The sequence below is a fragment of the Molothrus aeneus genome, chromosome 12, assembly GCF_037042795.1.
Source record: "Molothrus aeneus isolate 106 chromosome 12, BPBGC_Maene_1.0, whole genome shotgun sequence".
Classification (NCBI taxonomy): domain Eukaryota; kingdom Metazoa; phylum Chordata; class Aves; order Passeriformes; family Icteridae; genus Molothrus; species Molothrus aeneus.
In genome coordinates, this window is record NC_089657.1 from 15,439,568 (window position 1) to 15,463,962 (window position 24,395).

Consider the following 24,395-nt stretch of genomic DNA (forward strand, 5'->3'; position numbering starts at 1 on the left):
TTAAAATGATAAACAAGGACACATCATTTTTATCTTGCTTTCAGTGAAGCTTCAGATGTGCACTTCACTGTACAGAAAACAGCAGAGGAGGAGGCACTGTCTTGCCAAATGGATGGATCTGTGTGACTTTCACCAGCAGATGTACTTATTCATCACATTCCTTCTTGCAACAGTTGAGAAAATGATTAGATTTTGCCATCTGGCACACAAAGCAGTTTGCTGTTTGAATTGGTTTTGTTTATCACCATGATGAAGTTAACAATAAAACCAGAGAGATCTGCTTCCCAAAGCCAGAATCCAACAACTCTGAGCACAGATACAGCACACCTGCTTCTCCCACATTATCAGACTGAAGAGGTGACAACAGAAGGTCACCTGCATGGTCACAGTGCACATTCAGCTTCACATATCCTCTGCTGGAGGGGCAATGTTCTGGTGTAAGAATCTGAAAACTGCAGGTTTTTGTTTGTTTCATTCATTTTTGAAGTTCAACAAATCATCAAGGGATGAAAATCTCCAAACCCTTTCCTCCCCTTCCCTCTCCTAAGAGGACTGAGCAGGTGAACTCTTACAGGATATTGCCTTTGTTAGCCTGACCTCTGTGATCAATACCTGAGTCAGAAGAGTTCAGTTCCTGGTTCTTTAGTCCATCATGAACTGTTCTTGAAGATAAAATTCTGAAATTGAAAGAAGGAGGTTGGGAAAACAGACAGATAGTCATGACAGTCACCTCTCTGTTACTAAAACACCGTAACACTTTTTTTCCTCAGCTCCAGCCTTATTAACCTGCTTTTTATACCTCCCCTGTTTCACAATAACATACAGAAACTACCAAATTCCACTTGGAAAGGACTTCTGTCCTGCTACAGCCAGCAGCAATCCTTCCTTGCTTGAAGTCCATGGGCCACCATGGTGACAGACACCTCCCAAAGCTACCCACAGGAGTTTGCATCCCCTGACTCCTCCTAACTTCACATGTCCCAGCACAGGGCAGTGTACCCTCACCTTATGCATTCTGAAAAAGCTGGATTTGAAACAAAATACAACTAAAATGACTCCAGCACTCTGGTAAGGATCCCAACTGCAAAACATGGGGAAACAGTCTGCTCAGTATTTTAGGAGCAATGCAAACACTGGCAGGACTACTGACAGCTCTGGTGTTTGTAAAGCTGTAAAGAGTCAATAAAGGCAACTGTGAGCATTCCATGGAGCATTTCTGAGCAGGCTCACGAGACTGAGCTCCAAGTGCATGACACAGTTTCTAGACTCATTGTAGATATTAGCAGAACTCCTCTTTCTGCCTGCTTTGGGCCAAATTTAATCTGGGAAGGAACAATTACAAAAAACCAAATTCCAGGCTTTATATCTCCTCTTACTGTAGTGCAAAAGGTCTTTTTGAACATCAGCAGAATCTACCAGCATTAACACAAATGGACTGTGGAATCTCTCAACCCTCAGTACAGCACTTTTGCAAATCTGCATCTTCCCTAACACAGCATATTTTCCAGTTGAAAAATAAAGAGAAAAAACTCAACAAAAACAACAGCAAATAACCTGTTACTTACTGTTTCTCTGGTTGAACTACTGCAATTTTTTTCTGCTTGTTTACTGAAAAAAAAAAAAGAGCAAAATATGAGAGGCAAACGAAGCATCTAGAACAATATATATATAGTGGAGTCATTTCTTTAAGTTATACAGCAAAAAGAATCTATGGTCCCATCACTGTCAGACAACTGACCCAGTTGCATGAGAGGTAGACTGATCCAAGTAATTTGGAGAATCAGAAGGTTTACTTCAACTTCCATTAAAAATTCTTTAAATGAAGCATGCACATGCCCAGTTTTCTACGAAATTTTACCTTCTGTGACTCTTTATTTGCATCAGAGCCCCATAACCACCTGAACTACCATCCAGAAAAGGGATGACATGCTTTCTTTTTCAGCACCCAAAGGTTATGTTCTTTGGCACAACGTGTCACTTTACTGGCACAGTAACTTCAGCACTTTAACTTTGAAATGGAATGAAATCAGCTGGTTAGAAACACCAATGACTTCAGCCAATTGCTATGCAGGAAAACACAGTTGCAAACAAATCAGTCATTTAGGTGATGGGTCCACTTGCTAATTCTGGCTTTCACAACCAGGTAGTAAAATAAAACAAGGTAATGCAACATTATGCCTCTTCAGCAATTTCATGCTTTGGCCCCGACAAACTTCTGGATTTTTTTTTAAATCATCTTTTATCTAACTAGGATCACCCCTCTTCTTCCTCATGTGTCCTTGGCAGTGCAAGCAGATTAATTTCTCTTGCTTTGACTTGCAGAAAATAACAGCTCGTTTCAATCTAAAAATTTTCTTATCTTACCTAGTGAACACTGAAGAAATTCTTCAGTTTCTCCAACCCCCATTAAACTTTAATAAACATGCCTCACTAACCAGTTGAGAGAAGACAGTTATTCTACCTACTAGTATAGTTAAAAAGGTAGGGTTTACTCTTCAGCACTTTGTCATTAGGGATCATCACCACCTGGCCCATTGAGAAAATCAGTTTCCTTTATTTTGACTCCAAATGTGCACACAATCCACATTGCTTCGTTGTGGCATTAATTTGACTTTGCACAAGTGCACACGTAAAATCAGTATCAGGGTCAGACACATGGCAAGAACAGCTCAGACAGAAGTAAATGCAGAGCAGGGGGGGTGTTCACACACAGGTAGGATTTGTTTGTTAGGCCAATGGATTGTCCCCACAGTGTGCAGGGGCCTCAAGCCAACACTGTGGGGTTTGAAGTTGTAGGGCTTCCAACTGGCCCCAACAGCCAGGGGAACAGTTGTGCAACACACAGATTCTCTGTGCATGATGAATGTTTCCAAACTCAGCCATGCCAGCAATAATTCTGCAGCAATTTGCTCTGGCAGGTCTCACCAGCTCTACCCCACCACTGCAAACAGAAGAGAACTGGTACCTATTGCTTTGCGAGGAGGCCTGAGCTGATATCCATTCGTCTCACACCAACCCACTGGAAATATATTCATTGATTCCACACTCACTATACACTCAGGGACAGGTTTCTTGGAGCCTGTTCAGTTCAGAAAAGGAAAAATTGAAACAAGTCATAAAACCTCTAATTTGGTTAACACCTGCTGCATGTTTGTTAGTGAAGCTGCTTTGATATATGGTGTATCTGTTATGGTGATAACAATAACAATCATTTATTCATCCCCTTTTACTGACCAGATTCTTTCCTGACCTCATTTACTTCCTCCTAAAGGCTGGAGATGGGAATTTTCCTTCTGCAGTTTAGCAGAGATGCACAGTGCATAGCAAGTGCATGCTGATGTACTTCCAATCAAGAAATGGGATTATAATGGAGAACAGCTGACACAGGCTTACTCTATCTTAATGAAGAAACTTTCCTTCCTAGGTCTGGCCAAGGCTTGCTCAGAATGCAAGTCACTCATCTGTGAAACTGTCCCAAGGCCCCTGCTTTCCACAAGGCCCCGCTCAGCACTTTGCACGGTGCATGAGCCCAGCACTGACACTGCAATGCACAAATGCCATTTTTGGCTTAAATAAGCAGTGCCAGCCAAGGCAAACTGGAAACAGACAATGCAAGTGGGTTTTGACTATGATTTCATTGAGGAAACAGTGCCTTGCTGCCCATATTCGGCATACAGTGAGTTTGTTCCAAATACTCATCAGGTGTGGGGATGGCACTAGAAGCCAGTGTAGTGATGGGCAAGCACTCCTCTCTCCCCCCAAACCAGCTTACCCTCCAGCTGAAGCCAGAGGTATGAATCTTTTAACTTGGTGACTGTAGCAATGCAAACTTCTTCAGGATCAACTGGGTTCACAGCCTCGAGTTTCATGTTCTCTTTAAATCCATGGTCAGAAGTTAACTAGGAAAAAGCCAGAATACTTCAGTAAGGCACCAACTGTGTATCCAGGAAAGGATATGAATATCCATGAACAGGAGCAACACAAAGCCCTCAGAGCCTGAATAACACAGAAAGATACTCAGAGGAGATTTCAGATAATTAGCACACTGTAAACAAGTAAGATATATCAGGAACTACAATGAATTTAAGTTTAAAAAGGCTCTACAGAAAGACCTAGCAAATTTGTCCCCAAAAAATAAGGATGCTCAGGCTCACTGAAAGGATTGAGTGCATTCTCAGCAATCAGAAATTCTCTGCTGCTTGCCACCTGAGTGATAAGTCTGACAAATAGTCTGACCAGGTTCTCTATTCTATCATGTTAACTTGGAAATCCACTTTACGTATGCAAATAACATTCCTGCCTCATCTGAGCTCTGGCAGGCAGAATAGGAAGCTTTCTTTTACATTTTTTGGATAAATAGGGTCTTACTTTATTCACTAATACAGTTTGCATTTATATATATATAAAAAAAAAATCCCTAAAACATAAGAATAAGTATTTATCCAGCTCTGGAGCTCTTGAATTAAAGATAAGAAGTACCAGCCAGACAGAGGACTCTTCTTCCCAGAGCCACTCTGCAAAGTAATTACAGGATCAATACATTATGAATTCTGGAACTAGCCTACAGTGATCAACTCTTCTCAGAAAGGGATAATAAATTCAGTGACCTGTTCTAAGATGCTATAGTTTACAAGACAGAACAAGGGCAACAAGAATTCATAGCCAGCAACACTCTCTTCAAAAACTGGTAATTATTCATTCTAATTTCTCCCCCTAAGCACTGCAATAGCCCAAGTATGGTAAATGAAACTGGAAGGCAGGTGTAAATAGTACCCTTTCCTGCTTGACAAGGTATTGTGCTTTGGGGGACAGCAATACTGTCACTGAACCAACAAAAGCCCAAAATCTTGCATGTCCTTCAGGCACTGGTTAATGTAAAATGATTATCTGGTACTAATCTAAGATGACTTTGTATTGATTAATACAATAGAATTAATTTTTCAAGCTGAAAGGATGGAAGACTGAAAGAGTACCCTTAGTAAATGAAAATAAGGTCTATTAAAAGGCTCTGTTTCCACAGTTACAGGAGTGACAATGACTGATGCTGTTCTATGTCTCTTCCACGGACTCTTACACATCTCAATTTCACAAAACAAACATTTATTTTCAGTCTGCTTTATCATAATGAAACATTTGGTCCACTGCCTCCCTATCTAGGAAGCTGGCACGCAAATATTTCAGTTCACTCTCATTTATACTGTCTTATCTCTTCTGCCTCCTGAGTTATCACAGGTAAGGTGTTAAGGTGCTCAAATGTGTCCAGAGGAGGGCAACAAAGCTGGTGAAAAGCTGGAAGGAATGCCCTGTGAGGAACAGCTCAGGACTCTGGGTTTGTCCAGTTGGAGAATAGGAGGATGAGGAGTGACCTCCCTGCAGCTCCCAGAGGAAGGGATGTGGAGAGGGAGGTGCTGATCTCCAGGGACAGGATGTGTGGGAAAGCTTCCAAGGGCAGGTTCAGACTGGACACTGGGCAGCACCTCTTTACTGAGAGGGTGGTCAAACACTGGAACAGGCTTCCCAGAGAGGGGCTCAAAGCTCCATCCCTGTCAGTCTTTGGACAACACCTTTAACAACACATTTTAATTTTTGCTTAACCCAGAAGAGGGTCAGGGATTGGATAGGGTAATTGATCACTGCAGGTCCCTTCCAGCTCAAATATTCCATTCTACTTGGAAAAGCAATTAAAGTAAGAAACAAAAGAGGTTCCTGTCCCTGGAGTCAGGGGTGTCACTGAGGCAGCAGAGGAGATTTGCAGCAGGAGAACCTTACCAAAGGGAAGCAGCTCTGGGGAGCTGCCTCGGCCCCGCACTGCTTGAGGTAGTCAGCCCAGTCAAAATCCTGCCCAGGGTAACCTAGGACAGCAAAGAGCCAAGGGTTAGAGCTTAACAGCTGAGATTCATTTCAAACCCACCTGACATACAGAGCCCGAGATCTGTTTGGGTTACTCAGGTTTGTGAGCTGACTTAGGGCTTCAGGGAGCCATGTGAGGTCAGACCAATCCAACCTGAATCATGAATCTGCCAAGCAGACAAGGGCAGCAGCTGAAACATGGGAAACCAGTTTCACCCCTTACAGTTTCACCCATCTTAAACAGTTTCACAGAGTACAGATGAAATTCAGGAAAAATTTCTGCAACTGCTGTTGTGTCAGCTCTGAAACTAATTTTTTAAAACAGATCATTCAAAACGTGCACAATATCAATACACTGCTCTCTCAAAGACATGTTAAATGCTAAGTCATTAAAGAGAGAAGTAAGATGTGCCAAGAGCCTCATCAAGTCTGATAAAAGCTGTAGATCTGCACACCTCTGAAGGGAAGTGTCTTAACAAGGAGTCCATCAGGAGACAGAGAATCCTTCCAAGAAAAATTATATTCTTCTTGGGGAAAATACTTGGCTTTCCTGTGATCTAACAAAAAGCAAATAACTGAAGAGAATGGGGCCCAAAAGTGTGCTGCCATGTCAGTTTGAGGCTGGCAGTAAATTAGCAAGGACACAAGTGCTGCACTTATTCCACTCCCTTTAAAGGGACACCTGTGACAACAGTTTAAGAAATCAAACAAAATTTTAAACCCACTGTATGAATATAGTATTAACATGACAATCTGAAATTGTACAGAGCCAAAGTTTCCCCCAGAGCCTTCTTTTCTCCAGGTACTCCCTACTCCCTCAGCTGCTCCTCACAGGACTTGGGCTCCAGCCCCTTTCCCAGTTCCATTCCCTTCCCTGGACATGCTCCAGTCCCTCAATGTCTGTCTTGTAGTGAGAGGCCCAAAACTGAAGCCAAGGTTTGAGGAGTGACCTCACCAGTCCAACCTAACTTATTCTGTGACTCTTCTCCTCAGAAAGGGCTGAACCACAGAAAGACTTAATTATCCATTTATCTCAGTTTTACCAGTGCCAGTAGGGCTCTTGAGACCTCACACAATTCAGAATGACCACCATGTCCAGGGAGATAAGAACAGAAACTTAAAATATTTGTGAGATTTCACTTTATACATGCAAAATTCTAGGAAATGCTGGTCAGGCAGAGCCACTTTTCACACCTTATCCAAGCAAAGGCAGGAGACAAACATCCTACAGTCTCTGCCCCCCGATGTAAGGAGCAGCTAAAACAAAACACCCTGAATTGTGAGGTGCCAAGTAAGAGAGCAGAGGACCAGGTTTTACAGTACCATTGACATTTCTAGTTTGAGAAAATGAATAAATATTTCAGGAGTGCAGGAACACTACGCTATTCCCTTATGTCCTAAAGCTATGTTTCAACAATCTGCAACAGTGCCTGATAGGCCATTGGTCAAAAAAATAGTTCATTAACTTCTGAGTGATAAGATAGCCTAAAAATATTATAAAATGTTGGATAACAATGTTCCAGTTTGACCAGAAGCAAAAATCCAATGCAAATGACTACAGGCTTCTAATAGCATGTTAATTAAGTCTGAAATCAACATTTCTTTCAGGCCTGGAACACTCACTCCATCCATTCCAGTGTTCAGGTTGTTATGCATGACATCCTCAGCCTCTCTCATCCTCCCAAATCAACACTTGTGCCTGGGAAACGGTTCCCCAGACTCAAACCTCCTGATTTTCAGAGCTGGATTGTCACATTCACATTTTCTGAAAAATCCCTTCACCCAGGATTTTTCTCCTGAGAAGCTGAGAAGCCTCAGAGAAAAAGGAAAACAACCATTATCTGCTTTGCTTCTCCTGTGTTTTGCTCCTTTGGAATGTGGTTGGAGATTGTTTCATTGGTTTCTGGTGAGTTGTTTTGTCTCGTTGGCCAATCAGTGCCAAGCTGTGTCGGGACTCTGGAGAGAGTCACAAGTTTTCATTACTAAATTTTTAGCATTCTGTAAAGTATCCTTTCTGTATTCTTTAGTATAGTATAGTTTAGTATTCTTTAATATAATATAGCATTATAAAATAATAAATGAGCCTTCTGCGAACATGGAGTCAGATTCATCATTCCTGCCTTCGTCTGGGGGCAACACAAATACAATTCTGGATCTTTGCTGTGCTGCTCTGTCCGTTGCTTTGCCAGGTGCTGTGCTGAGCAGAGGGGAGCAGGAGGAGGCTGCACAGACATACCTGGGGGGGGGCTGAGGTGCAGCCCGTTCTTCAGGCTCCACTGCACCGGGAAGATGCCAGCGCTGTTGAGGTGACAAACGTAGCGCTGGCTGCTGGCGCGCTCCGCTCGCAGGTCATCAATTTCTATCATGAAATATTTGTCATTGTACACCTGCAGTCAGCCAAAAGAGAACCATGGGCTCTTGTGAGATACAGATTCGGAGAGCTTTATTAAACAGCAGCATTGCCTGATGGAAACCCTTTAACTTTAAATACTGGGAGGGTTAGGAAAAAATAAAATTAAAAGAATCTTTGGGATTCATAAACCAGCAGATTCATCTGCGTTATCCAGAAACTTAACAAACATAAATAATAAAACTTTATGTCTGAGCACTGAAAAGATAAGGTGACCTAGTGCTTTAGGGAATTTTCTCATGAAAAATGCACAGAAATTAGCATCTGTGGTCTTTCAACTATTCTATAACAAACTGCTTATTTTAACAAGGCTGAACTGCATCCCAGGATGGACTGTCACCAAAAAAACCACTACACTCCGGAAGCAAATAGAAGCAGGACAAGCAAATAGCAAGAAAATGAATGCCTGATCATGTTGGAGAGTTTTCAATTCAGCTTTGAAATCCAACCTTGTTTGGAAATCAGGCCACCTAAATGTCATGTGTAGTGTAAGGTTATGTCACAGTAATGACATAACCTTCACAAAATCAAAACCCCAAAAAACTATCTCCAGGTGGATACTCAGATTGTGAGGGTATATACCCAATTTTACAAATCTGGGTTTGACAATTTTCATCATTTGATATTGTGAGCTGATATCTTTATGGAACTTTTCCCCTCCATTGAAATCCAGTGGCTTCACCATCAGCAGCTGTTTGATCAGGCAGCCTGTCCCCTGAGGGAGACATACAAAACACTTCATTCGGAAACTAGCACAAGATTTTAAGATAACCAGTTAATGAGAATTCCCTGAGCATTTGAGAACAGAAGTAGCAGTAGAAGTGAATCTCAGCAGGGCTGGTTTAAGAACTCTGGTACCTTGAGAACTGTAGCAGGAGAGATAACAAAGGGCGCCATTGGGTCCACAGCTTCCAGCTTCATGCCTTCGGAGAATGAGTGCACTCCGATCACAGGTTTATCCTGGAAAATGATGTGTTGCTCTGATTACCTGCCCTCCTCCACCAAAAAAGAGACATACCTCACATATATTAACTGAAGAAGATGAGTTTTTAAGGAGTTTTTATCAGTTCATTCCAAGAAATCAACGTGTCTCAGTACCAGCAACTTCTCTGAATAACAAGGCCAACAATGCCTCCTGAGACTGACGGTTTTTGATGAGTTTTAGGGATTTGAGTCTCTGTGACTTCTTCCTCTGCCATTCGCCACACAGAAGCAAGATTTGATAATACACAGTGGTCTCATAAGTCAATAGAAATGTTTGGAGGTTTTTCCCTGTAACCTTTAGCACTCCTCATGAACTACACTAAATGAGAACTATACAGGCCTCTATTTCCACTCTAACAGAAACCCGCAGAACAGGGCTCTGGCTCCAGAATTATCTCTATCTCTGTACAGCACCCAACAAATTCAAGAGCAACAGCACCTCTACTTCTACTTATGGGTCCAAACAAAGCTGAGAAAAATGGACTAAGAACCTGAAGAACTAAAACACGTGAACCAAGACAACTAATGACTCACATAACTGTCATGGGTGCGTTGTCTAACTTAGCAAGAATTGATACCAGTATGATTATTTTCCCTTATAATTACATTTTTAAACCAGACAGAGGGAGGGAATAAATTTTAAAAACCAACAAAACAAAACAAGAAAAGAATTCTGGGTGTCTGACTTCCCTGAATCATTGCTCAGGAATATAGCATTTCCATGGTATCATCCACAGCATTAAACTACCTTAAAAAGATCTGTAGGAACAGATGACTCTTCCTCCTCCTCTTTCACCTTCTTCAGGATCTCTTGCCAATCTGCTTCACTCCTCAAGGACCTAATGGCTTGAGGAAAAAGAGAGGGAAAGAGTAAGTAGTCATTTTTCTTCTTCTTTTCTCTCAGAACACCTAACAATAAAGTTTGATTTGTGCCCCTCTAAACGGCCGAATTCTTTATCCCAAGGTTTCCCCTCATCAGCAAACATGTTACATCACTAGCAAGCTCATAAGCCATCCCTTTGTATTTCTGCCACTTTTTGCCCCTCTTCTTTGCTGATCTGCCCTGATATGGACATGCCTGAAAGATGTGTCCACCTCTGCCTCTGCTTCCATGCACTTGTTCCTTCTTTTAAGGAAGATTTTCATATTTTTAAATGGTATCTAAATCAGTCCAGTAGGCTTGAGCTGCAAAAGCTCCTGCTGAGCAGTGCTCCAAAGCCACAAGACTTTTTCCACCCCCTCCAGGAAAACAAACATACCAAAAATAACCAAAATCATGATGGCAATCCCTTCCTCACTTCTTTCCTTTGCACACACAGGAGGAAAGTTTTGACAGGCAAAAGCATTCAGAACAAATGGGTGAAAAGTCTTGTAGGACTACTTGTGTCTTCCCCTACATTTTATTAGGTACAGGACTTGTCAGATCACACAGATTACGTGACCACCACGTGCACCCAGAAGGACAACTCAGAGCACTAAAGCAGCAGCCACTACCCTCTGATCACCACATACAAGATCTGTGTTTTCAAGTACCTGAAGGTGGTTGCAGGCTGTATCCATGCTGAGCTGCCCAACCCACTTGGTGAAGGAAAGGGTCCAAATAGAAGAGCCACTGGTCAAATTTGTCCAAATCCTCCAGGCCCTCATAGCGCAGCTTGAGCCTCCCACCAACGTTTTCCACCACGGTGACAATCCAGGCTTCCAGGGAGTCCCGGGTGTTCTGCAGCTCCAGTCGGGAGCCAGGTGCGATGAGATCCAATGGATTTTTCCCTCTGTGAAGCTACAGAAAGAATACAAATTATTCTGTACAAGAGAACAAAACAAATGCCATATTTCCACCTCCTTACACACATTCTGTCTGCATAAATAAAGTATGAGCACAGAAGCACAGAAATCCATGTCCCTTCCTAACACAAGCCAGAAGTGACAATGTTCAGAATCGCTGGTGTTTGTGTCAGAGCTTCTGCACTGCCTGTAGACACAGTCACACATTTCACTGAAGTCCTCATTATCATTTGCAGAGACATTATCATTTATATATTCCAGGTTTGAAGGAAACATGAATAACCTCTTTCTAAAACTGAGTCATCCAGCACACAAAGATGACTAGACAGAAACATACAGACAGAACTGTTAGCTGTAATGAAGGTGTCAAAGGCATTTTCCAAAAACCATTATGTTCTGTGTTTTACAACCAGACACTGATATAAGGTGCAGATATTGTTTTAAGTGCAGAGCAGGGGATAAAAAAATTGGTTCTTCACTTGCAAAGATGTAAGTAAGTGAAACAATAATATGACCATTAGTAAAAGATTCCCAAACAAAACAATTCAAAGTGAAATGAGTTAATTGAGAAAGGAGACAACATGAAAGCCAGATAAATAAAGCATTATTTTCTTAGAGCTGTATGGAGGAACAGAACAAGAAGAAGACTGAAACCCTAGGGAGTTGAAAAAGGTCTTTCTTTTGCCAGGATTAATGAACAACCCAAACCTGCAGCAACAGATATGTTTCAGGACAAGACTATAAAAATTAAATACTGTAAATAGGAAACACTAGAGAGTGGAACTCTAGGGTCAACAGCATATTACAATGCTCCCTGAACTTAAAACAGGAATTGAACTGACAATTCAAATAAGATCCCCTTAATGATGAAGGGCAAAGCCAAGATAAAACCCAGTATGCAGCTCCTTGCAGCACTTACCCCCTCCAGCAGGTTAGCAGGGGCACTGCACGCCCCCTTCAGCACCCGCTGAAGGAACTCCTCCTGGTCAGGGATCTTGTCCTTGATACCTAAGTAAAGAGTGAAAGACTCTGATTTTTCCTGCCAGATAAAGATTATTCAGACACAAGATGTTACTACAGCCTTGCATTGCCTAATTCAAGAGAATCTGCCACACACCAGTAACAACTTAAAACAAAGAAACAAAACAAACAAAAAAAAAAACTTAAAGGAAATGTCAAAGCAGTAGATTTTGGTGGTGATGATTAAGATAACCACAAGCCTCTGTCATGGGATTTCAGGAAAGCACAGCTGATAACCTCAGCTTGTCCCCACAGCAACAGCACCTGCGCACCACAGCGCCCACACAGGCTGCCTGCCTGGCTGACACAGGACAACAGCACCTCTTGGTGTGCTCCCTGTGCCTGCACACAGAGCTGGTACCTTCAGGCACTTTGAGAATCTTCTTGTTCTGCTGACACCAGCCGATGGGGTGCAGGTCAGCAGTCAGGATGTCACACCAGAAGTCGGCCTTGCGGTCCTCTCCGTAGCCGTCGTAGCGCAGCAGCAGCAGCTGCCCGCACGTGGTGATGATGGTGGCAACCCAGTAGGTGTTCTGGTCAGACTTGACAGCCACTTCCAGCTTCATGCCAGGGGCAAAACCATTCTGCAAACTTGTATCCACCTGAAGAGGAAGAAGATCATCACATCTGAGCACCTCTCAGAAGCTTTGCTGAATAACAGAGGGAACAATTTAGACAAGTTCATTAACAAAAAACTCAAGCCAAATGCCACCCAGCCTCTTCAGAGAAACAGCTTTATCACATTATGGGACCCAAACTAGAATGCACACAGAATCATCATTAATGAAATCTTATTTGCATTTCAGAGTATCTCTTCAAGCTTAAAGCAACACTGTGCCATTCATTTTCTGCCCTGGACAATACCTTCCCCCATCACTGAAAGACTTTCCCACTTGCAGCACTGTTATATAAATTGCACAGAACATAATCAGTCTGTGTTCTTCATGCTTTGACAACAATAAAGCACCAGACAGTGGGAGTGCTCTGTGTGTATGTGGGTGTGCTGTGTGCAGGTGACCAATCTGACTGCACAGGACTGAGACACTGGAATGGAAGACTTAAAAGAGAAGGCAACACCTTAAGTTTCCCATATCCCTAATTTTTCCCAAATCCCAAAAGAGCAGATGGACCCTGTTCTGCTCTCTCTATAGAATGTTCTGATCTAAACTTAATTCCAGGACCTCAGTCCTAACAAACTCTGACATGTCAATTCCCCATTCTCAGTTGGCTGTAACTCATGTTTTCTTTCTTTTTTAAGAGGTCCCAAGTTCCATTTCCTCTTTGAATCTACTAAAAGAAAGGCTTTCAGCATGATGCAGATGGAGCAGCTATTTTCTGGGGTATTTATTCCCAGTTCTGTGCTGACAGTTCAGTAACTGCCATAGCTATTATAGTCTCATCAGCCAGCACATACTGGTTTGCTAAAAATAAAACTAAGAGAACTACACCAGAAAGAAAAGCATATGCCTGTGTTAACTGTTCCTATCCTTTGGGTTAATACCCTTCACTTAGAGAAATCTCTTCTTAAAAACCTAATCAGCAGGACCCAATACCTGCAGGCATTTTGAAGTGGTATTATAGAGGGTGTCTCTTCAAAAAGACAGTTGTCTTGCTGACAAAAAAACTTCACGTTCCAATTGCTGAGAGAAAAGCCTCGAGCTCAACGCAGCACTTGAAGAATTGGGCAATCTGTGCTGCTCCCTTTACCGGATCTTTCAGCACAAGGTCCCAGCAGGCAGAGCAGGCTCCAGCAGAACCACGAGCAGCAGCAGCAGCAGCAGCAGCCGGAGCCCTCGCCGGGAGCTGCGCACACGGAGCGGTGCCCGCGCCCTCTCCCGGCAGCGCCGCCGGGCCGGGAGCGCCACCAACTCCTCCAAGGAGCTTCCCAGGCCGGCCAGGGCAGGATGGGCACCCTCCAGAGCATCTCCTCTGGAGCAGCGGGCCCGACAGGGCAGCTGAGCGGGCCAGGAGCTGTGACTCCAACCCCTGTCATCCCTTCCCATCAGGAGCTGTCCCCAGGCCGTGCCTCGGCACAAGCCAGAGCCAGGGATGCAGCTCAGTTTGGGGGAGATGATGATAAGGAACTGACAAAAAAGATTAAGAGCATGCAAGAACACACAGCAAATAAATGTGTTCAGATGATGCTGAAGACCAACTTGTTTTTCATGGTCACACACGTGTTGTAAAGGGCAGAAAGAAATTTACAAAGAGCATTTGGTTCTAGAGGAAGGGTACCTAGACCTGGGGGGATAACAACCCTGGCATTCATTACAGCTCCATTACAGTTCTTTTTCCTGCTAAATTTTATGCCAAACAGTCACTTTGATCTTGATATTGTTTAATCTTTAAAATGCTAACAAATTAAACATTAGAACACACTTAATTTGAGAAGTAGCTTAAATTCTCCAATGCATCTTACTCATAGCAAGGCAAAACTCTCAGAATTAATATAAGCATACAAATTTAGAAAGTCACCTCTCCCATAAGCAAGTCCAGTGCTTTGCTAACAGGCTGTGTAAGCATGGATTACACTTCCTTAACCTGACCATGTATTCTCCTACAACATGAGTTAGGTATTTCTCACCCACAACTCACAATGGGAGCTCACTACTTCAGCATTTAAAAAGAATCAAACTAAAACCATACAGTTCAATTAAAAAATGCATTTATATTAATTAATTTATCATACATGTTCATTTGCTCTTGTGCCAATACTATTCCTCAGCTCAGAATTTTTCCCTCTGTTTTTTTGAGAGTAAGGCTTATTAGCTTTCCTGACGGTGCATTATAAAAATATGTCATTCCTAAATTCCCATCAGTGCCTGCCTGCCACTGACAGCCACTCACCTGAGGTACCCTGGAATCACACTAACCCTGTCTCAGGGCTGTCAAAGACAGGCTGTCACTCTCCACTGGGAGGCAGTGGGGCTCTCTACTCCACCTTTTCCAGCACATTTCCTTCTCATGGACCACAGAAACCCCCAGCATGTGACCTTGCACTCCTGCAATTCTATTAACAGCAGGACTATGATCTAAATATGCTCCTCCCTCTGCCTGTCAATTCAGTGTCAGCAATAAAGGAATTTTACGCCAAGCTTATTACAGAGAACATCAGCACTGGTCTCTGGACAAATTCTAAGGAGCTCTGGTAGAAAATGTCCAATAGTTTCCATTCTGAACATGCAGGGATCTATTTCCATGCTCACTGATTACCCCTGATCCCCCGGGCTTTGCCCACACCTCCTCACCACTCTCCATCACAATGTCACCTCACCAGCACATCTGCACTGTGTTCCTCACTAATAATAATAATAATAACAACAAGAATATAAAATGTGGAGGTTTTTTAAAACCTAACTGTATTTTTATCAACCATGGCCACAGCCACCAGACCTCAGACTTGACACAGCTGAGCTGGTGTAGGTGCAGTGAGTCTTTCAAAGTGTGTCTGCTGCTAATTAATGAAATCCAGCTACAACATTAATTCAGTTGGCCACTGCTGTAAAGCTGGCATTACAATTAGTTACATAGTGTCCAAGTTATGATAGCAGGCCTCTTTAACAGAGATCCAGTGAAGTAAACCACTCCAGAGGAGACAGACCATTCCCTGTATTACTGCAAAATGCCATTGCTCTGGTTCCATGCTGTGCCCTCAGTGTGAGCTGTATGGACACCACCAAACTAAGCTGGCTCTAGCTACAGCCTCAGTACACCCAGGAAAAATAAAACAAGCACAGTCCCCTTCCCTTCAGAAATGAGATACCTGAATTTTTGCTTTGAACAAAAACACTTACAATTACATCCCAGTGTTCTCACAGCCTCTGTGAAGTCTGTATTTTCTGTGCATCTTTACTACTAACACAACTGACATATTTTAACAGATTATTTAGTAATCTTCATTTCTCCAGGTTACTCTTGAACTCAGAATGCTTTGTGATCCTCCACAAACAGATCTCAGGCTGTTTTCCTGCTGATTTAAGTTTCCTCATACTGAAAGTCAGAGTGCTGGACCCAAAAGCCTGGGCACCACAGGGTGTCTTCCAAGCAATGTGTCACACACAGTCACCAGTCTGGCAGTCTGGAAGGTGCTTTAATTGCTGGAAAAGAACCAACAGGTTTGGACACCAGCTCTGTACAGCTCATCTTCACTGAGAGCCCTGTACAAGAAGGCAGATTTCACATTTAGGTCTCCCCCAATGGGACAGTGCTCTCCAGGACTTTACCAGCAGACATTTAAGATGTCCAAGGGCAAAGACAAGGGCTTATCAAGACCTCATCCTATTCATTAAGCCTGTGATCAACAATTATCCTAATCAGTTTTCTAACTACTACAGTCAGGTGTTTGGCAGAGCTGTTATTTTCTCCTTGCCTCCTTGAGGTCTGCCATTAAAGCCTTCTCTAAGAGCACATTTGAATTCTGCTGTTCAAGAACTATTCTGCCACCAGCTTTCTAAAGCTACTCCTCCATAACAGCTGTCCAGGAGCTATCGCCAAAAGAAGAAAGAGACTGGATATTTTGAGCTTCTTGAGAAAAATCAAGCTTATCTTCTGGGGCAGAAAAGACCTTAACTCCTTAGATTTCAGCATTTCTGGGTGGGCTTACCCTGTGCTACGTACAGGGACGAAGACAAGAAACAGTAATAAAAAGGTTAAATTCTACATTTCTCTATAAAAAAATTGATTCTAGTTAGTCTTCCAAATTTGAGAGCAGTAACTCATTCAAAGAAACCCTAAACACTTCATGTATCAAAGAAACAATGCAGGAGATGCCAAGCACAGACACCCTCCCTTACTCACATGTTTAAAAGATCCATGGGGGGCTGCAGTTGCTCCTGTGTCTTCTAGATACTCATCCCAGTTGAATTCCATTTCTTCCACACTGGAACCAGCATCTGGAAGAGAGCCAAACACTTCTGTGGCTTTAGGCTACTACAAACCACAGCAAAACCCACTTTGATTCCAAATGACTGAGCACACAAGTGTGCAGTGAACACATTTCAAGAAATGAACAACATTACTTGGCCTTTGTTGCCTGTGAACAGCACTTATAAGCTGGACTTGGTCTGGAAAACAGTGAAATCCAGGGGATTTTGGTTTAGCACAACTTTGCTTACAATTTGTGAGAGGGAAACGAAGGCAGAAGAGCTCTGTATTTATATCAACAAATATGAGAGACTCAGAACTCCAGTCACACTGGACTGTTGGTGTTTTAAATTAAAAACCACCCAGGAAAGAGCAGTACACACTAGTGAGAGATTTGAAAAGAAAGTCTAACAAATCCTTTGAAATATGACTGTGCTCTTTTTAAAGTCAGATAGTATACATTTAGCTGTTCTAAAACACCAAAAGCAAAGAGAGGGATTCAGGGTAGTTCTAAAGAAAACAACTTGAGACATAACTGAAATAAAGTCCTTTCAACTTGGTCACTTTAAAAGCCCAGCTTGTAAGGTGTAACAGCTTCTTTAGACCAAGAAAACCTCATTATGGGATGCATTTAAAGCATAAATGTGCTAAAACCACTCAAACCACAGTTTAAAGCTCACTCAGGCTGTTAGGGAAGCAAGCACCTGTAACAAGCCACACTACAGATTAGTCAAATTCTCAATTATTATTGTCAAGCCTGTACCCCAGCCCTGGTCTCCCCTTCAGTTCTGGCTTGGCCTCCTTCCCTGCTTCTCTCCTACTCCTATTTTCTCCAACATGTACCCGCCTTGCTAAAAAGACACCAAGCCAGCCCAGGGTGGATTTCACATCCCCTGTTTAGTTCATTTTTCCTGCAGGAACACAGTGGGATGGCCAGTGAGGGTCCCAGCCCATGCAAGCAGCATTTTTAACCTCAACACACCAGGTTCAGGTTCAGCAGCAAAATGGGGTTGCAGTGACAGCACACAAGAGCAGAGCTTTCATTTTCATTTTCAGGCTTGGTTCCACCATCTGCCCCAGAGCTGTCTATGAATGAACAACAGAGCTTTCCCTCTCTCAGGACGAGGAAACCTGATACCTTGTTTATATTTGAAAACAGAGAAATCTCTGTGTATCACAAGCCCAAGGAGAGCTCAGCAAAGGTTACAGGACACTGGCATTTCCTACACCCCGTGCCTTTCCTAGGGCAGGCAGTAACTGATCTTTCCAGCAGCAGTCGTTCGAGTAGGAAACATTACACATTAAAAAAATGAATTAATTAGCACCATGTGTCCTTATCAGCCCCCTGGACAGGCTAACAAGCTAAGTAAGCTCTGGGACAATTCCCAGTCTTCCAATAGAAAGGAGCAAATATTTGTCCAAAAGTCTGAGATACATTAAATAGAGTAAAAACCTACAAGTCTTGAGTTTAATAGGTTCATTTTACCTTCAGACTGATGGTTAAGCTCATCTTGACTTTTCATTGTGACTCTAGGAGTTATCACTTCCCAAAACTTAAAAATGTATATTCGGTTAGCTGTTGTTTGCTGATGACATTATCTATTTTAAAAGACACTCTTATCTCTCCAGAACCCAACTTTGTCTGTTTTTAACCAAACATAGCTGGCTATTTTGGCCTTTCATAGCTCAAAAGATTCAGAGCTTGAATATCACCATCACTTTTAAAGAATAATTTTTAACTTACTGAAGAAATTACCTGGAGAAATAAATAAGGAATTTTATTTTGAATTTTTTTTTAGGAAATAAAAGGTTAAGACATAGACCACAGTTGTTTGCCACTTAGGGTGGAGCCGATCAAAGCTTTGGCTGCAAGCCATTCTAAGAAAAACAATTTCATTGCAAAATATTGTTAAAATAGATTAAGATTTCTCAACTCATTTAAACAGAATTTTAGTTTTATATGACCATAAAAACGCTGAAGTTCACAGCTCCAAAATCAAGAAGGAAACAAACACCATCTCTGGTCAGTCAGACCTAGGAGCGAATTTTAAGTTTCCTCCCACCCAAAGAAAACCGTCTCACTTTTTGCATCAAAAATCCTCCTACAGCAAGAGCCCCGCTCCCCTCCAGCCCCAAAAAGCCAGTCAGTCCTGCCTGGGGTGACGCTGCGACACTGCTCGAAGGGCAGGGGAGCGGAGCGGGAGAGGCACGGGCCGGGCCCGGGAGCGGCCGCGGGGAGCCGGGGCTGCTGCAGCCCGCACGGCGAGCCCCAGCCCGGATCATCAGATAACCGCCCAGGGGCACTTAAGCTCCTTTAAATGAGCCACAGGTCACTTCACACACTGAAAGGGTCAATTAGTAAGTTCTGTTGCCACTTAATTGCTGCAAGGAGCTCCCAGGAAAGCCGGCTCGCCTGAAGCTGCTCAGCGAGCCCTGCCTTGAACTGCGGCTGAAGGCAATCCCGGCTGGGCAGCCACGGCAGCTCCTCCGGCACCCACCCGCTCATCCTGGGTCCTGCAGCCTGTCCCACATCCAGAGCAGCTTTCTCCGTGCCAGGGCAGCTCCTCCGGCACCCACCCGCTCATCCTGGGTCCTGCAGCCTGTCCCACACACCCAGCGGGAGAGGTAAAACCAGCGAGAACTGCTAACTCTTGTAGCTGAGTATAAAACCTCAGTCTCCTTACTTTCAAAGGATAACAGTAATCCAAAGGTTTTAGGAGCTGCTCATCTTGGTGCAAATCCAAGTGAAAATAATGGACCTATCACTAGTCCTAAACACATTCATACTCTTAACTCCAGCAACCCTCTCCACCCCCATCCTATTTCCACTTCTATCCAACAACCTCAAGAACACCCCCAACACAATTACAAACACAGTCAAAACCTCCTTTTTAATCAGCCTAATCCCAATAACAATCTACATCCACTCCGGAACAGGAAGCCTCACCTCCTTCTGAGAATGAAAATTCATTATAAACTTCAAAATCCCCATCAGCCTAAAAATAGACTTCTACTCCTTTACCTTCTTCCCCATTGCACTGTTTGTACCATGATCTATCCAACAATTTGCAACATGATATATGGCCTCAGACCCCTACATTACAAAATTTTTCACCTATCTGCTATTCTTCCTAATGGCCAAACTCATCCGAATCATGGCCAACAACCTATTTGTCCTATTCACTGGCTGAGAGCGAGTAGGAATCATGTCCTTCCTTCCAGCAGAGCTCTCTCCGTGCCAGGGCAGCTCCTCTGTCCCCTCTCATCCTCAGCCCTGCAGCCTGGCCCCTCCCAGAGCAGCTCTCTCCGTGCAGGGCTGGCCTGTGGTGAGATGGGCTCAGCTTGCTCTGTCCTGCACAGCACCCACAGCTCGTCAGCACAGCCAAAAGCTCACTCAAACCCGGATTTCATAGGAAAAATAAATAAACCCCCCAACAAACAAATGCAACCCAACTCAAAAACCAAACTCCCCCTCCCAAAAAGAAACCAAACCAACCCAAAAAACCAAAAATCCCTGTCCAACACTCATAGCAAATTTAATACTCTTAAAATTTTCTTATAGTGAGCTCCTTCAGTCAGAGAGATTTTTTAAAAACTTCTGCAAAAAGCCCCCACAACTTTTTCTATTCATTCATTCATAAAGCTGAACCCAGGTTGTGCTCACATTTCACCAAGGTCTTACAGCTGAGGTGATCAGCCTCTCACTTCCACCAATGAGCACAGAGCTGGGAAATTCTCCTCTCTTTTGGAGGCTGCCCCAGCTGAGGTTTGTGCTTAGCCATCCTTTTTGCTGCTTTTCAAACCTGCCACAGCACCCCAGGTTATTTAAATAGCACAGCTCCTTCTGGAGCAATGTGGAGCAGGAAAAGCTCACAGAATAAAGCTCCAAGTGAAAATGCTATATGAGGATTCACAATGAGAGCAGTAAATTAGCTTTTTAATTGTGGCATGTGGTAGGACTACATAAAAAAAAAGAAAAATCCCCAAAATAAGTCTCTCTTTTTCAACATCTGAATGCAGAAGAACTCCAAAGGTGCACCAAAGGACTATCTCTCTGGTAAGGCTTTCAGAGCCAGAATCCAATCACTTTTCTGGTTTTATTGGCAGGACAGTAGCAGCAGAACAGGCCCTGCTTAAATCAAGCCTTTGAACTGTTCTGCTGGTATTTTATGCAAGACCCCATTGCACAGCTCCATCCTCACAGGCTGGCAGACCCCTGGAGACTCAGGACCAGTTTAATGAAGCCACATTCCTGAGGGGCCATAAGTCTGCACCAAACACCCTGATCAGTCTGAGTTCAGAACGTTCAATAAAACCCCAGACATTTACAGCAGAGGTTCTTGCTACTGTGAGAAAGAAACTTGCAAGTCAGTGTGACAGATAACAACAAGCAAAACCATATTTAATGCATTTGATTCCAAAGCACAATTTATTCATCTAATTCTGCATGGGTGTACGTATTTATGCTCTCTCTTTCTCCCCATATCCTTAATTGCTACAAGCCCTCAATACATTCAGCTTTCTGCTATGTGGAGACTTATTTCTCTGTATTAGACAGGATGACTGAGCAGCACATTAGCCCAGGGGCAAAGCACAACTTTGGCAAAGGCAGGGGAAGAAACCTGACACAATTCTCATCTCTCTGGCATTGCCATGCAACCAGTTTGTGTCAGGAGAACTTTCAAATCAAGCTAACATTTTCTTAAGTAAAATCAGAGAAGTGTCCTACAGAGAATATTCACCCACTTTGGAGGTGAGAAAATTCTCTATATGAATATCAGCAGTTTCCTAGGCAGGTGCATCACTTCCTATTTGTCCCTATTTCTACCGGCCTTAGTGGGAACACTCACTCTTTCTGAATTTTATCACAAATTACATCCTGCTGCTCTCTGATACATACAGGTTGAGAAAGAATATGGAATGATACCATTTGGACTGGAGAATGTAGTGAAATATTAAGGAAGTTAGCCCTTAAAAATATCTGAAATGGAAAGAGTCTACACCAGGCTGTTCTCATCTTTGGATTTGAGCTAAATTCTCACTGCAAATAACTTTAATGCATTTTTAATGTCATTTAGTTGAAGACTGTCACATTAGACATTTAAGTACATCACAATTGAAGGTCTTGCAGACTTCAGTAAGGCTAACCCAAAGGTTTCTCACCCTGAAATGTAGATATAGTTCAATCTGATTTTAATAACAGTTAATCTTTTTCATCTCCACCAGCTGCGAGGCCATGAATAAATAAAGACAGGTTGGAATTTCAGGAGTTGAAAATGACTGTGACATGAATAAAAGTTGTCTTTTCCTCTCATAGCACATGGGAGAATCACAACCAGCAACCCTGAGCTCTGGGTTCTTGGAGCCAGAGAACCTGGATGTAAAACCAGAAGAACAGAGGAGAACCTCCAAAAGCTGCTGCAAATTATCAAGTGGAAGAAAATGACACCAGTCAAAGAATATGAAAGCAATGTTCCAGCAGTGGTTTGGACTAGTGTAACTCAAAAGCACTTCAGAAAACAATACTAGAGGGCACAACAAAACCAATGTGCTTATGCTTACACAGGTATTTGCTGGGAACTATTTCTGAATGCAAGTAAAGCTCTCATCATTTATTGTTTGCTCTTCACAGCCTCCTGTACTCAAACCTGGCACAAAAGGATGCTCAGGGAAATAGCTGCTGAGTAATTTCAAGCCAGAATCAAACCTTTCCTCAGCTATTCAAAAGCACACAGTGAGAGAGGACTCTCTGACCTGCTACTTTTTGGGGAAGATGGAAAAATATCAACAAAGGTTTTAAGACTGAGGGATGTGCTCTCACAGCCTGTGGACACACCACTGCTGACCATGTAAACAACTCCTCACTCTTCTGCTCCCTTCCTTACACTCTGTGACAGAAGCCTGCAGTTTCCACTAGGCAAGGAAAAAGTATTTGCATGTGCCAGGAGAAATTCTACATCCACACCCACGATGCCTTTTCTGGACTATTTGAGGATATAACATTGACAACAATTGGACTGACTTGCTGTAATTAGTAATCAAAAAGCACATTTCAGCATCATAAAGCAGATTATAGCATTCTCCTAGAAAGCACTATAGATTAAAATTATGTTTAACATTTCTTCAGCAACACTGACAAAAATTAGATTACCATAAAGCAAAGGTAGAAAAATTACCAATAGTGAATTACCCTATGAGAAGAGGACCTTGTTGGACAAGTACCAAAGGAAAGTAATACTCAGACAAAATCTTGGTCCAATTGTTTACACTGATAATTACGAATTAAAATTTGCTTTATATAAACTGTGATGGCTAGGGAGCTCCTCAAAGAAAAGGGAACAGTCATGGCAGGCAAGACAGAGCAAATGGATGGTCCCAACCCCCACATTTCCAGAACTGTTTCAGAAAGCTGTTATTATTCCCAGCCATCCCACACTAACACTCTTCCTGGCCTGGTGTTCCAAGGTTATCCAAAACCTGAGATGATTTCTCATAATATACCATTCTGCAGGAGGTTAGGTATTGATATCACAAGCCCATCAAAGAGGACACACCAAGGCACTTCAGAAAAACAGGACAGATTACAATGGCAGCAAACAGCTTCAGTTATCTGACTTTTCCAACCAGCACCAAAAGCTTGCCAAAATATTAAGATGAACACAAGGACAGAACTAGGTATTAACCCCTCTGAAAGAGAAATGCCTTAAAATAATAAGTGTTAACACCACCAGGCTTTTCACAAGCACATCTCATAGCGGTACCACAGAAAGGAAAGTCGCAGCTTCTTGAAAACACAACCACCAAGGTGGGCCAGATTTTGTTTCCCTTTGAGCCAGTGGTACACCCTGCTCTGATACAGAGCAGTAACAAACACAGCCATGACAGCCCCAGAGCCAGAGCACAACCCAGAATCTGTGGAGCCTCTCCCTGTGACCAGCACCAGGCACTGTGGGACACTCACTGTGCCCATCTTTCTCCCACATTGCTCATGCTTTTAGAGAAGCTGGCCAGGACTGTTACCTGCATCATACTGCTGTTCTCCATTCATCTCCACAGGAGCCCAGTGGCTGTTCCCAGCAGCCAGAAGCAGGGGGTCCAAGGCTGTCACTGTTTGGTGGTCATGAGTCACCTCCTGCCTTCCACAGCAGCCGGGACATTCAGGAAGGGAGCCTGGAAAATACCTGAAAGGAACAGCTGGTAAGGATATCTTCATGGGATTTTTAGCTACTTTTAAGATAGAATCCTGGAGTGGTTGGGTTGGAAGAGAACTCGAAGATCATCTCCTTCCATGGGCAGGGACACCTTCCACTCTCCCAGGCTGCCCAGGGCCCATCCCACCTGGCCTTGGGCATGCCAGGGATCCAGGGGCAGCCACAGCTGCCAGGGCCTCACCACCCCCACAGGGAAACACTTCTTCCTAATACCCAATTTACATATTCCTATTAGCAATTAAATAATTGTGTCATTATGAATGCTAGAAAAT

General features: G+C 43.1%; 1 protein-coding gene across 1 annotated transcript in view; it reads right to left on the reverse strand.

Annotated features, from left to right (window-relative positions):
- SFMBT1 (Scm like with four mbt domains 1) overlaps window positions 1–24,031 on the reverse strand; it is a 36,457-nt gene extending 12,426 nt beyond the window's left edge. Inside the window, exons 1-13 of the mRNA XM_066558196.1 lie at window positions 23,933–24,031; window positions 16,847–16,941; window positions 12,411–12,651; window positions 11,949–12,037; window positions 10,778–11,024; window positions 9,993–10,090; window positions 9,119–9,220; window positions 8,087–8,237; window positions 5,770–5,852; window positions 3,773–3,899; window positions 2,966–3,079; window positions 1,566–1,608; window positions 613–677 (exon numbers count right to left, since the gene is read on the reverse strand). Coding sequence (XP_066414293.1) covers window positions 613–677; window positions 1,566–1,608; window positions 2,966–3,079; window positions 3,773–3,899; window positions 5,770–5,852; window positions 8,087–8,237; window positions 9,119–9,220; window positions 9,993–10,090; window positions 10,778–11,024; window positions 11,949–12,037; window positions 12,411–12,651; window positions 16,847–16,941; window positions 23,933–23,960 — 1,483 coding nt within the window. The 5' untranslated portion in view covers window positions 23,961–24,031. The remainder of the gene's footprint in view (window positions 1–612; window positions 678–1,565; window positions 1,609–2,965; window positions 3,080–3,772; window positions 3,900–5,769; window positions 5,853–8,086; window positions 8,238–9,118; window positions 9,221–9,992; window positions 10,091–10,777; window positions 11,025–11,948; window positions 12,038–12,410; window positions 12,652–16,846; window positions 16,942–23,932) is intronic.
- Between the last annotated feature and the right edge of the window lie 364 nt (window positions 24,032–24,395).